The 14,886-nt window shown below is 43.5% G+C and overlaps 1 protein-coding gene across 1 annotated transcript; it reads right to left on the bottom strand.

Moving 5' to 3' along the window:
- Positions 1-9,339: 9,339 nt before the first annotated feature.
- Positions 9,340-11,989, bottom strand: LOC141757560 (amine sulfotransferase-like). Its single transcript, XM_074618123.1, has 5 exons — positions 11,330-11,989; positions 10,381-10,894; positions 10,027-10,121; positions 9,581-9,755; positions 9,340-9,498 (listed from the first exon to the last, which is right to left on the bottom strand). Exons 3-5 carry the CDS (start codon positions 10,114-10,116, stop codon positions 9,380-9,382), a joined length of 384 nt encoding a protein of 127 aa, XP_074474224.1. The 5' UTR covers positions 10,117-10,121; positions 10,381-10,894; positions 11,330-11,989; the 3' UTR covers positions 9,340-9,379.
- Positions 11,990-14,886: the final 2,897 nt, after the last annotated feature.

Raw genomic sequence — 14,886 nt, 5'->3', positions numbered from 1 at the left:
ACATACATCATATATATACATTATATATACATCATACATACATCATATATATACATTATATATACATCATACATACATCATATATATACATTATATATACTTCATACATACATCATATATATACATTATATATACATCATACATACATCATATATATACATTATATATACATCATACATACATCATATATATACATTATATATACATCATACATACATCATATATATACATTATATATACATCATACATACATCATATATATACATCATACATACATCATATATATACATTATATATACATCATACATACATCATATATATACATTATATATACTTCATACATACATCATATATATACATTATATATACATCATACATACATCATATATATACATTATATATACATCATACATACATCATATATATACATCATATATATACATTATATATACATCATACATACATCATATATATACATTATATATACATCATACATACATCATATATATACATTATATATACATCATACATACATCATATATATACATTATATATACATCATACATACATCATATATATACATTATATATACATCATATATATACATTATATATACATCATATATATACATTATATATACATCATACATACATCATATATATACATTATATATACATCATACATACATCATATATATACATTATATATACATCATACATACATCATATATATACATTATATATACATCATACATACATCATATATATACATTATATATACATCATACATACATCATATATATACATTATATATACATCATACATACATCATATATATACATTATATATACATCATACATACATCATATATATACATTATATATACATCATATATATACATTATATATACATCATATATATACATTATATATACATCATACATACATCATATATATACATTATATATACATCATACATACATCATATATATACATTATATATACATCATACATACATCATATATATACATTATATATACATCATACATACATCATATATATACATTATATATACATCATACATACATCATATATATACATCATACATACATCATATATATACATCATACATACATCATATATATACACATCATACATACATCATATATATACATTATATATACATCATACATACATCATATATATACATTATATATACATCATACATACATCATATATATACATCATACATACATCATATATATACATTATATATACATCATACATACATCATATATATACATTATATATACATCATACATACATCATATATATACATTATATATACTTCATACATACATCATATATATACATTATATATACATCATACATACATCATATATATACATTATATATACATCATACATACATCATATATATACATTATATATACATCATACATACATCATATATATACATTATATATACATCATACATACATCATATATATACATCATACATACATCATATATATACATTATATATACATCATACATACATCATATATATACATTATATATACTTCATACATACATCATATATATACATTATATATACATCATACATACATCATATATATACATTATATATACATCATACATACATCATATATATACATTATATATACATCATACATACATCATATATATACATTATATATACATCATACATACATCATATATATACATCATATATATACATTATATATACATCATACATACATCATATATATACATTATATATACATCATACATACATCATATATATACATTATATATACATCATACATACATCATATATATACATTATATATACATCATATATATACATTATATATACATCATACATACATCATATATATACATCATACATACATCATATATATACATTATATATACATCATACATACATCATATATATACATTATATATACATCATACATACATCATATATATACATTATATATACATCATACATACATCATATATATACATTATATATACATCATATATATACATTATATATACATCATATATATACATTATATATACATCATACATACATCATATATATACATTATATATACATCATACATACATCATATATATACATTATATATACATCATACATACATCATATATATACATTATATATACATCATACATACATCATATATATACATTATATATACATCATATATATACATTATATACATACATTATATATACATCATACATACATCATATACATACATTATATATACATCATACATACATCATATACATACATTATATATACATCATACATACATCATATATATACATTATATATACATCATACATACATCATATATATACATTATATATACATCATACATACATCATATATATACATTATATATACATCATATATATACATTATATACATACATTATATATACATCATACATACATCATATACATACATTATATATACATCATACATACATCATATACATACATTATATATATACATCATATATATACATTATATATATAAATTATATACATACATTATATATATACATTATATATACATCATATATATACATTATATACATACATTATATATACATCATACATATACATTATATATATATATAAATTATATACATACATTATATATATACATTATATATACATCATATATATACATTATATACATACATTATATATACATCATACATATACATTATATATACATCATACATACATCATACATACATCATATATACATCATATATATACATTATATATACATCATACATACATCATATATATACATTATATATACATCATACATACATCATATATATACATTATATATACATCATACATACATCATATATATACATTATATATACATCATACATACATCATATATATACATTATATATACATCATACATACATCATATATATACATTATATATACATCATACATACATCATACATATACATTATATATACATCATACATACATTACATGAGCAAACCATTACCAGGTGTTACATCAATGAAACTACTTCAGACTGTAAACGGTCATAATCATGAACATTAGAGCTCTTCTCAGCAAACTGCTTTATCAAATTAGGACTTCTTCGGTGTACTTCACTTCGGTTGTACTTTCCTGTCACTTCTGGTTACAAAAAACCAAGATGGACGAAAACCAAGAAGGAGACGACCGAAAACCAAGATGGCTACGGCCGAAAGGTGGTTTACAGACCATAATATCCATGGTTTCAGTGCCCGGTGAATTAAAGAGCAGCTTGGTGTAGATTCCATGTTGATCTTTAGTTTGTCTGTTTGAACCCAGCTGTGAACCAGATGTTCTAGTAGATATAAAGGTGTTGATGGGAGGTCCAGTATTATAAAGGGTTAACTGGAGCCGGATGTGCCGGTATGGCTGCCCCCCCCCCGGCAGCCTGAGGAACCCCGTATAGAGTTAATCATTACATCCCAGCCTCTAGCTTCATTGATCAGCCACACAGTAAAGCCGCTGCAGCAGTCGATGCTGCGTTGGATGCAGATTGCCGTGGCAGAACCGTCGCCTCAGCCTTTAAAAGTGCTTTCATTTTCTCTGTTTGTGCTGAAGGAAATATCGAGCGGCTCGACGAGTCCGAGTCCAGTCGATGAGCGGCGCCGCCGCCGACGCCACGTCGAGATGCCGTTCGGTCTCTCTGCGAGGCGGCATCAGAGTTCAATTGACTTTTTGTTTTCTTGTTGAACTGTGAGATGAGACTTTGAACTGAGGAAGATAATGAACCAGATTACATAATATATTGATCTCACAGCTATAATTATCAGGACGGCTTTCAGACGTGATTCATGACGGCGCAGCTGCTGAGGTTTCATTTATAGTTCAGCGTCTGATGTGTCGTCAGGGAATGCACCCGCCACCTGCCACCTGCCACCTGCCAGATAACAGAGTAAATGTTGGCTGTGGCAGGTAAGAGCTTCAGGTCACCTGCCACCATGGCAGATATATTTAGGGCCCGAGCAGCAACAACGCCGGGCCGGGCCGGGCCGGGCCGGGCCGGTGAAGGCTCAATTGAAACTGTAGGAATTCTTCTTTTTATTTTTCTTAAACTTAATCGCCTTTTTGAAGACCTTAACATGCTCAAACAGTTGTTAAACTTGGCACACTAAGCATATTTATATATTTATATCATATATTTTAAGGGTCTCAGGCTTGGCTGTTGCAAAATGGCTCGCTAGCGCCCCTTAGAAAAACGGAAAAATTGCGCCCATCGTTCTGGTTTCACCTACAAGTATGAAATTTGGCAGACACATGTAACATGTAGAGACACACAAAAAAGCCTCTTGGAGGTATGCCCAAAACTCAACAGAAAGTCAGCCATTCGGAATTTAATGTGCAATTTTCGCCCATTTTTAGCGTTTTATAGGCCGTGTACTTTAACAAACTCCTCCTACAGATTTAATCAGATCCACTTGAAATTTGGTCAGGACCATCTTAAGACCTTGAGGATGAAAGATTATTCAAATGGTGAGTTTTCACTGAACAACCCGACCGTGGCGGCCATTTTGGGCCATTCGCTATGAAACAGGAAGTTGCTGTAACTTCACTGTACATAGTCCGATCTGCCCCAAATTCCAAATCAAATTTTTTTTAAAGCAGTTCCTAAATTAAAAATAGTCAGTGAGTAAGGTCACATGATCCATATATTTACTGTCTGTTACCACTGACTCTGTGTTTACTAGGGGTGGAAGTAAATATCCAGTATTGCGATACATTGCAAATCGATTCTCAAAGACCGGTGACACTTTGTCCACGGCCCCGAGAAAGCACCTTCGCCCCGAGCCTTTCCAAGCCGACCTAGAGCCGGTGGCGGCGCACCGCCTCGTATGCTGGCTGTTAACGAGGGTCTTTAGGCACAGAGAAGTACTCGTATCGGTACTCGGTATCGGAGAGTACCACATGTAAGTACTTGTACTCGGTCTGATAAACAGCGGTATCGGTGCATCCCTACTTGTTATAAACCCTTACAATGAAAAGAAGTAGAGGACAGAATGAACGGACCGCTCTGACTCGTCCTGTGACCCACTGTGGGGGGGGGTTAACCCTCAGGTTGAGAACCTCTACATTAGACAAACAGCAGGCTGAGAATCATTTCAAGACTCTCAGAGATTATCCCCAAAACCACTAAAGCTATTCACGACACCGGCTATATAGATGTTATTTATCGCAGCCAATTATCTCCTAAAATCTGGATTAATAGAAGAGATCACTCAGAGGCGTGGATATGAAGCCATATCTGAAATATAAATTACAAAGATTTAAATAACCAGTAAAGCCTCGCAACTTATTCCCTGAGAGGAAATATTAATCAGAGCAGATTAATGTCTCTGAGGAGATGTTCAGAGTCAGGAAGCTTTAAATAATGAGAGAGAGAGAAAGAGACGCAGACGCTGACGGGTTACAGATTCAACTGCTCTAAGAGCTGCAGGCACCCTGACAGGTAAGACTGAGGGTTTAACTCTCTGTGGTCACTGACAGGTTAGACTGAGGGTTTAACTCTCTCTGTGGTCACTGACAGGTAAGACTGAGGGTTTAACTCTCTCTGTGGTCACTGACAGGTAAGACTGAGGGTTTAACTCTCTCTGTGGTCACTGACAGGTAAGACTGAGGGTTCAACTCTCTGTGGTCACTGACAGGTAAGACTGAGGGTTTAACTCTCTGTGGTCACTGACAGGTAAGACTGAGGGTTCAACTCTCTGTGGTCACTGACAGGTTAGACTGAGGGTTTAACTCTCTGTGGTCACTGACAGGTAAGACTGAGGGTTCAACTCTCTGTGGTCACTGACAGGTAAGACTGAGGGTTCAACTCTCTCTGTGGTCACTGACAGGTAAGACTGAGGGTTTAACTCTCTCTGTGGTCACTGACAGGTTAGACTGAGGGTTTAACTCTCTCTGTGGTCACTGACAGGTTAGACTGAGGGTTTAACTCTCTCTGTGGTCACTGACAGGTAAGACTGAGGGTTTAACTCTCTCTGTGGTCACTGACAGGTAAGACTGAGGGTTTAACTCTCTGTGGTCACTGACAGGTAAGACTGAGGGTTTAACTCTCTGTGGTCACTGACAGGTAAGACTGAGGGTTCAACTCTCTCTGTGGTCACTGACAGGTAAGACTGAGGGTTTAACTCTCTCTGTGGTCACTGACAGGTAAGACTGAGGGTTTAACTCTCTCTGTGGTCACTGACAGGTAAGACTGAGGGTTTAACTCTCTGTGGTCACTGACAGGTAAGACTGAGGGTTTAACTCTCTGTGGTCACTGACAGGTAAGACTGAGGGTTCAACTCTCTCTGTGGTCACTGACAGGTAAGACTGAGGGTTTAACTCTCTCTGTGGTCACTGACAGGTTAGACTGAGGGTTCAACTCTCTCTGTGGTCACTGACAGGTAAGACTGAGGGTTTAACTCTCTCTGTGGTCACTGACAGGTAAGACTGAGGGTTCAACTCTCTGTGGTCACTGACAGGTAAGACTGAGGGTTTAACTCTCTCTGTGGTCACTGACAGGTTAGACTGAGGGTTTAACTCTCTGTGGTCACTGACAGGTAAGACTGAGGGTTCAACTCTCTCTGTGGTCACTGACAGGTAAGACTGAGGGTTTAACTCTCTGTGGTCACTGACAGGTTAGACTGAGGGTTTAACTCTCTCTGTGGTCACTGACAGGTAAGACTGAGGGTTCAACTCTCTCTGTGGTCACTGACAGGTAAGACTGAGGGTTCAACTCTCTCTGTGGTCACTGACAGGTAAGACTGAGGGTTTAACTCTCTCTGTGGTCACTGACAGGTAAGACTGAGGGTTTAACTCTCTCTGTGGTCACTGACAGGTAAGACTGAGGGTTTAACTCTCTCTGTGGTCACTGACAGGTTAGACTGAGGGTTTAACTCTCTCTGTGGTCACTGACAGGTTAGACTGAGGGTTTAACTCTCTCTGTGGTCACTGACAGGTAAGACTGAGGGTTTAACTCTCTGTGGTCACTGACAGGTTAGACTGAGGGTTTAACTCTCTGTGGTCACTGACAGGTTAGACTGAGGGTTTAACTCTCACTGTGGTCACTGACAGGTTAGACTGAGGGTTTAACTCTCTGTGGTCACTGACAGGTAAGACTGAGGGTTTAACTCTCTCTGTGGTCACTGACAGGTTAGACTGAGGGTTTAACTCTCTCTGTGGTCACTGACAGGTTAGACTGAGGGTTTAACTCTCTCTGTGGTCACTGACAGGTAAGACTGAGGGTTTAACTCTCTGTGGTCACTGACAGGTAAGACTGAGGGTTTAACTCTCTCTGTGGTCACTGACAGGTAAGACTGAGGGTTCAACTCTCTGTGGTCACTGACAGGTTAGACTGAGGGTTTAACTCTCTCTGTGGTCACTGACAGGTAAGACTGAGGGTTTAACTCTCTCTGTGGTCACTGACAGGTAAGACTGAGGGTTCAACTCTCTGTGGTCACTGACAGGTTAGACTGAGGGTTTAACTCTCTCTGTGGTCACTGACAGGTAAGACTGAGGGTTTAACTCTCTCTGTGGTCACTGACAGGTAAGACTGAGGGTTTAACTCTCTCTGTGGTCACTGACAGGTTAGACTGAGGGTTCAACTCTCTCTGTGGTCACTGACAGGTAAGACTGAGGGTTTAACTCTCTCTGTGGTCACTGACAGGTAAGACTGAGGGTTTAACTCTCTCTGTGGTCACTGACAGGTAAGACTGAGGGTTTAACTCTCTCTGTGGTCACTGACAGGTTAGACTGAGGGTTTAACTCTCACTGAGGTCCCTGACAGGTTAGACTGAGGGTTTAACTCTCACTGAGGTCCCTGACAGGTAAGACTGAGGGTTTAACTCTCACTGAGGTCCCTGACAGGTTAGACTGAGGGTTTAACTCTCTCTGAGGTCCCTGACAGGTTAGACTGAGGGTTTAACTCTCACTGAGGTCCCTGACAGGTTAGACTGAGGGTTCAACTCTCACTGAGGTCACTGACATTAACATGGACGGAGAGTAAAGAGTCTCTGGAACAGTGAGGAGCTGCTGAATATATAGATGTGTATATATATATATATTACCGTATCAGTGAAACCTGGAGAGACTCATCAGTGTGAGACATGAGACAGTATCTGATAGTTTCAGCACAACATGAGTTATATTTAGCAGTCGATACCGGGGATGTCAATAATGAACCGTTTAACCCACATTAAGCATTTGAACCTATAAACGCTGTTGGTTAAAAGGTATAAAGGAAAGGTTAATAGTTCATTAAGAAGCTGAGAAGAACTCGTCACTTAAAGGAGAAAAGCTGGTCCACCTTAAGAATCCACCTTAAGAGAGTCTGAGCCGGCGTTACAGAGACAGGAAGTTGTCTCCCGTCTACAGCTCGCTGAGCGGAGGAGATGTAGCCTCGTAGCAGATAAACGGTAGAGTCCCGGGTCCGATACTGTGCTCATGTACTCGCAAAACGGCTCCGATACCACTTTACAGCAGCGTGACGTTAACCTCTCGCCATCATCTTTTGGGTCCTACCGCACGCGCTCACGCTCCACCTCCCCGTTGGCGAGACGGGCCGGTGGTGCGCCCGACCCCGCCGGTGCCGAGATCCCACCTCAGTGCTCCGGCCCTCACTTTCATTGCTCCACGGGGTTTTGCTGTCACCCTCTGACTCACGTGTGCGTTAGACTCCTCGGTTCGTGTTTCAAGACGGGTCGGGTGGGTTGCCGACATCACCGCAGACCCCTGGCGCCTTTTACGTGGGCCGTGCCCCGCGTCATGTCCCCGGGGCACTAAGGACAGTCCGCCCCGGTGACACTTTGTCCACGGCCCCGGGAAGCACCTTCGCCCCGAGCCTTTCCAAGCCGACCTAGAGCCGGTGGCGGCGCACCGCCTCGTATGCGGGACTCCCCAGCCTGCCGTGTGTCGCTCACACCCTCCAGCTGGCTGTTAACGAGGCTCTTTAGGCACAGAGAAGTACTCGTATCGGTACTCGGTATTGGAGAGTACCACATGTAAGAACTTGTACTCGGTCTCGGTCTGATATAAAGTGGTATCCGTGCATCTCTAGTGAAAATCAAACATTTTTACTGGATTCATTTAGAGATTTTTCAAAGTAAAAGTCCCTAGAAGTGTCTGATTCATGTTGTTCCCTTCATGGTCTAGAGGTAAACAAGAACAAGAATCACAATAAATGAGAATATGAATCAGCATCAGGTCTGGAGATAGCATTGAATTGCCTTTATTAACTTGATTGACTGCTTCTTGTCCTCTCTAAGAGGAACTACTGGTTCATCTCCCAGATGCAGCTCAGAGGAAAGTTCTCCATCTTCTCCTTGAACACTTTGTCAAAGCGTTCGTTCTGGTCCACGGTGAAGGCGTTCTTCCAGTCCCCTGCTATACCTGTTGAGACAGAGGAAGTCAGAGTTTACCTGTCTGTCCTCATCTCTTTACCTCCAGCATGAGCAGAACAGCAGACACTAACCTTTACGCATGGTTTCCTTCTGGTAGATGTTGTTTAGAACTAAGTCCTTGTAGTTTGCTTTGGGGTTGGTCTTCATGCTTTTGAAGGTGGACGTCTCTGCAATATGATCAATAACTTCATCTGTTAAATCTTCTCCCAGGAAAGCACAGAGTTTCACCACTTCCCCTCGGAGGTCCTGTCAACCACAGGAGGATAACTATTAGCATCATTTCCTCTCCGTCTCTGAAACGCTTCTCTGATATTGTAGCTCTAGAGCTCCAATCACAGCTAGTCATCTCTAATGTCTGTGAGATCTGGATTCAGCCAACAACACAGCAAGAGGACATTTAGATGTGGAGCTTTAGCCCACTGCTAGCGTTAGCCTCCAGCTACCAGCGTGACCTCATCATGACGTCATCACTAACAGAGTTTATGAAACATAGAACAGCAAACAGCAGATTCCCGACCTTCAACATGTTCTCATATTGCACAAAGTGGATGTTGAGTTGGCCTCGTGCTTGGTGATATTCTCTCACGTGATGGAACCACGACCCCATGAAGACTGTTGGAGAGAAGACGTGTGTCAGGATTGTATGTTAATACATGTTATGTTATATATGTTAATGTTAATGTTTCTTTCCTAAAAGCTAAATAAATTCTACCAATGTTACAAAACACTTCATTTGAATATGGAGTCGTTGTATCTGAGAGTAAAACCAGACGGTTCTACACGTAGAGATGCAGGAACAGAGTTGTGAAACAGTTAGAGACAGAACACTAAAGATCCAGCGCCGCATTCCAACCAAGAAATACCAACTAACTGGTGAGCGCAGCCTCGTCAACCGGCGTCCTGCCAATAACCCCGACGTGCACGAAGGGGCGAGGGCCCGTTCAGGAAGCCCAGAATACCGAACCTACCGTCACCATCCAGGAACTGCTGGAAGAACTCCTCAAAGCTCCGAGGAGCGTCCAGGTACACCCAACTGATGGCAAAGTGATAGAAGGACACCAGGACGTCCTTGGGGTTCCTCCAAACAGACACAACCTGAAGGAACAACGTAGAAGTGGATTTAGTGAATGACAGACAGACACTTGAATGGATGCTTGAATATCACATGTTGTAAGATACCTTGTTCTGTTTGGCCTCCACTCCCTGAGGCAACATGTCGGGGGGGAGATGTGTGCCGTAGATCTGAGGATCTGACCTTTCTCGGACGGGGGTGTAGGATAAGCACTCCAGATAAGGAATCCGTTCGTTGTTGTCGCCGTCTTCTGCCGAGTCAGGGTGTGCAGCATCCAGGATCTGGATCAGGAGCTGCTTCATCCATGTTGTCCCTGTAGAGTCAGACCAAAGAGACGATGCTTCAAATACAGAACAGTCATCTGAACCGTCGTCATCGACTACGTTCATGAGCTTTACAAGCAGCAGTGAAAACAAGACCCGGTCCAAACGGAGTATCTGTCTGGATCGTATCTGGTCAGGATGTGAACCAATAGTCAGAGGTCAGAGGTCAGAGGTCAGAGGTCATGTCTATCATGTTTAGTGAACAGTTTTATATCTTAATGTCTGATTGAAACTTCTAATGAAACCAATAACATTCAGTAATATTAAACGGTAACATTTACTAGTCAGTATATTATACATGTATACAAGGTGAAAGGTATCAGCATGACATACAGTCTGCAGGTTAACAGTATTTCAGTTAGTTATTAAAGCATGTGTATCTAAAGCATTCATCATAGAAGTGGTGTGGAACAATATAAACACACTTCACTAAAGGTGATGTCATCACTGACGTTGTTGTTGCCGTATTTATTCCTAGATGATGTTAATGGAGCAGCTAACATGTTAGCATAGCCTGGCTCTGATCCATCCAGACTCCATTCAGAAAACAAGCATTTTAAAAGTTGTCTGCTTGTCGTCATGGTAACAGACCCGACAAAGCATGAATTCAGACTTTTTACAAATCGACATCATCATGTCGTTATTTCAGCTTCACTTTGATCCGTTTATTGTGATTAAATCACAGCCCAGTCTGTTTATTTTGGGTTCATACGGTAGTAGTGACGCGTGGCTGCTAGATACAGATACAGTATGTGAATACAGCTCGCCGCCGGGGGACGTTATGAACCCTGACACGACGGCGTTTGGTTTTCTGACGTATCTGGGACTTCACCAACATGAACACAGCAGCTACAGAGGTTACTTCTGGAGGAAAGCAAGGCCAAAATTAGCTTGGCGCTTGGTGTGAATGCACGGTAACACAATACGAAGCACAACATAACGTAACTTAAACCAACATAAACAACAGCACGATGTAATGATGTTAATGAACCTCTGACACGCTCCCCAGGAAACCTAAACACAGAACTGTGCTCCACCTTTTCATTTAGAAAGAGCAACGACCAATGAGGAGACTCCAACAGTCGGCCGACCAATCCTGTAACTTGGTCGGTCGGCCGGTCGGCCGGTCGGTCGGTCAGTCGGTCGGTCGGTCGGTCGGTCAGTCAGACGGTCAGTCGGTCAGTCGGTCAGTCGGTCAGTCACTCAGTCGGTCAGTGACAGACTTTAGTGGTTTTTGTCTGGCCCTCTGCGGTCCAGACAAAAACCAGTACAAAGCAGCGTTCTCTTGCTGCAGAAGTTCCTTTCTGACACGGCAGTGAGTTTCAAACGGTGTATAAGTGGATATGACTCAACGGTGCAGTGGTCAAGCTGCATGTTCTATATATGCTGCTAATCACTGATGTGATCCAGATTAACACTTCAGCAGACTGACCTGACTTGGGGTATGAGGTGAGGAAGATATCAGTAGGTCGGGTTTCAAACTGCAGCACGGCGTCCAGGTCCGCGGGTCGGCATTCGTACCTAACCAGAAAGTATCCATGGATGCTCAAATGAAACTGATCAATGAGAGATTCAGATCTATGGAAGTGTTCCTACTCGTACCTCTGCAGCAGGGGAAGACGTCAGGAGAAGGAATCCACTGCTGCTGTCCTACCGGGGGACATAACATCTAGTTATGTTACTCAACAAGATGAACAGGTTGTGAACACCAGCGTCAGGCTGTTCTAGTCAAACAGGTCCAAACCCTGCTTCAGTTATTACTGCTGTTATGATCTGACGTTAAAGTATGACTCCTACATGATGTCATAAAAACACACAGGACACTATGAACTAAACTGGATATGAAACAATGCCTCTAGAACATGGAGGCAAACCCGTTTCTGATGTTTTCTAGAGCAGTGGGTTGATTGATGGAGACAGTAACGATCACATTGATTGATCATGAACAGAGCTGTTAGCTGCTGATGTGTGCTGTGTTCCTCCAACAGGAGCAGATGGGTAGTCCGCCTCGTCCCCGGTGGATGGCTGTTTACTGCACACATGTAACAGTGCCTGAATAAAGTCCCTTTAATGTGGCCCGCAGTATCTGAAATACATAAATCTGTCAAGTGAAGGAGCCTTAATAGACCTGCTTAGGCTGCTAATTGCAGCAGTATTGTTTCCTTCTGATGAGGACAGAAGCGTTCCCCGAGGAGCCGCCATCCTTCAGCTGCTTCGTCTGCATTAGCCGGCTCTTCCTGCTTTAATCTGCTCCCCCCTCAGGTATTTAGAATAAATCAATGGGAATACATGATTGTTTAATGATTTCTGGAGGAGCTCTCTTCGACCACAGCTGCATGATTTACAATGACTAATTCTGCTTTTACCATTGATCCTCTGCTGGGAGGCTGGGAGGGCCAGAGGAGGCTGTGAGGGCCGGAGGAGGCTGTGAGGCTGCGAGAGCCGGAGGAGGCTGTGAGGCTGCGAGAGCCAGAGGAGGCTGGGAGGGCCGGAGGAGGCTGTGAGGGCCGGAGGAGGCTGGGAGGGCCGGAGGAGGCTGGGAGGGCCAGAGGAGGCTGTGAGGCTGCGAGAGCCGGAGGAGGCTGTGAGGGCCGGAGGAGGCTGTGAGGGCCGGAGGAGGCTGTGAGGGCCGGAGGAGGCTGTGAGGCTGCGAGAGCCGGAGGAGGCTGTGAGGGCCGGAGGAGGCTGTGAGGCTGCGAGAGCCAGAGGAGGCTGGGAGGGCCGGAGGAGGCTGTGAGGGCCGGAGGAGGCTGGGAGGGCCGGAGGAGGCTGGGAGGGCCAGAGGAGGCTGTGAGGCTGCGAGAGCCGGAGGAGGCTGTGAGAGCCGGAGGAGGCTGTGAGGGCCGGAGGAGGCTGTGAGGGCCGGAGGAGGCTGTGAGGCTGCGAGAGCCGGAGGAGGCTGTGAGGGCCGGAGGAGGCTGTGAGGGCCGGAGGAGGCTGGGAGGGCCGGAGGAGGCTGGGAGGGCCAGAGGAGGCTGTGAGGGCCGGAGGAGGCTGTGAGGGCCGGAGGAGGCTGTGAGGCTGTGAGGGCCGGAGGAAGCTGCGAGGGCCGGAGGAGGCTGCGAGAGCCGGAGGAGGCTGGGAGGGCCGGAGGAGGCTGTGAGGGCCGGAGGAGGCTGGGAGGGCCGGAGGAGGCTGTGAGGGCCGGAGGAGGCTGTGAGGGCCGGAGGAGGCTGGGAGGGCCGGAGGAGGCTGTGAGGGCCGGAGGAGGCTGTGAGGGCCGGAGGAGGCTGGGAGGGCCGGAGGAGGCTGGGAGGGCCGCCGGAGGAGGCTGGGAGGGCCGGAGGAGGCTGGGAGGGCCGGAGGAGGCTGTGAGGCTGTGAGGGCCGGAGAAGGCTGTGAGGCTGTGAGGGCCGGAGGAAGCTGCGAGGGCCGGAGGAGGCTGCGAGGGCCGGAGGAGGCTGCGAGGGCCGGAGGAGGCTGTGAGGCTGGGAGTGCCGGAGGAGGCTGTGAGGGCCGGAGGAGGCTGTGAGGGCCAGAGGAGGCTGCGAGGCTGTGAGGGCCGGAGGAGGTTGTGAGGGCCGGAGGGGGCTGTGAGGCTGTGAGGGCCGGAGGAGGCTGTGAGGCTGCGAGAGCCGGAGGAGGCTGGGATGCTGCGAGGGCCGGAGGAGGCTGTGAGGCTGTGAGGGCCGGAGGAGGCTGCGAGAGCCGGAGGAGGCTGTGAGGGCCGGAGGAGGCTGGGAGGGCCGGAGGAGGCTGTGAGGCTGTGAGGGCCGGAGAAGGCTGTGAGGCTGTGAGGGCCGGAGGAAGCTGCGAGGGCCGGAGGAGGCTGCGAGGGCCGGAGGAGGCTGTGAGGCTGGGAGTGCCGGAGGAGGCTGTGAGGCTGCGAGGGCTGGAGGAGGCTGTGAGGGCCGGAGGAGGCTGTGAGGCTGCGAGGGCTGGAGGAGGCTGCGAGGGCTGGAGGAGGCTGTGAGGGCCGGAGGAGGCTGTGAGGCTGCGAGGGCTGGAGGAGGCTGTGAGGGCCGGAGGAGGCTGTGAGGCT

This window comes from Sebastes fasciatus, chromosome 19 (genome assembly GCF_043250625.1).
Source record: "Sebastes fasciatus isolate fSebFas1 chromosome 19, fSebFas1.pri, whole genome shotgun sequence".
NCBI lineage: Eukaryota > Metazoa > Chordata > Actinopteri > Perciformes > Sebastidae > Sebastes > Sebastes fasciatus.
This window is presented reverse-complemented; position numbering and strand designations above follow the sequence as displayed.

Excerpts from the sequence above, each read along its gene's own strand:
- LOC141757560 (XM_074618123.1), bottom strand. The coding sequence starts at position 10,116 with ATGGGGTCGTGGTTCCATCACGTGAGAGAATATCACCAAGCACGAGGC. Across the intron at positions 9,756-10,026 it reads AATATGAGAACATGTTGAAG|GACCTCCGAGGGGAAGTGGT; the intron begins GTCGGGAATCTG and ends TGTGGTTGACAG. Across the intron at positions 9,499-9,580 it reads GAAGGAAACCATGCGTAAAG|GTATAGCAGGGGACTGGAAG; the intron begins GTTAGTGTCTGC and ends CTGTCTCAACAG.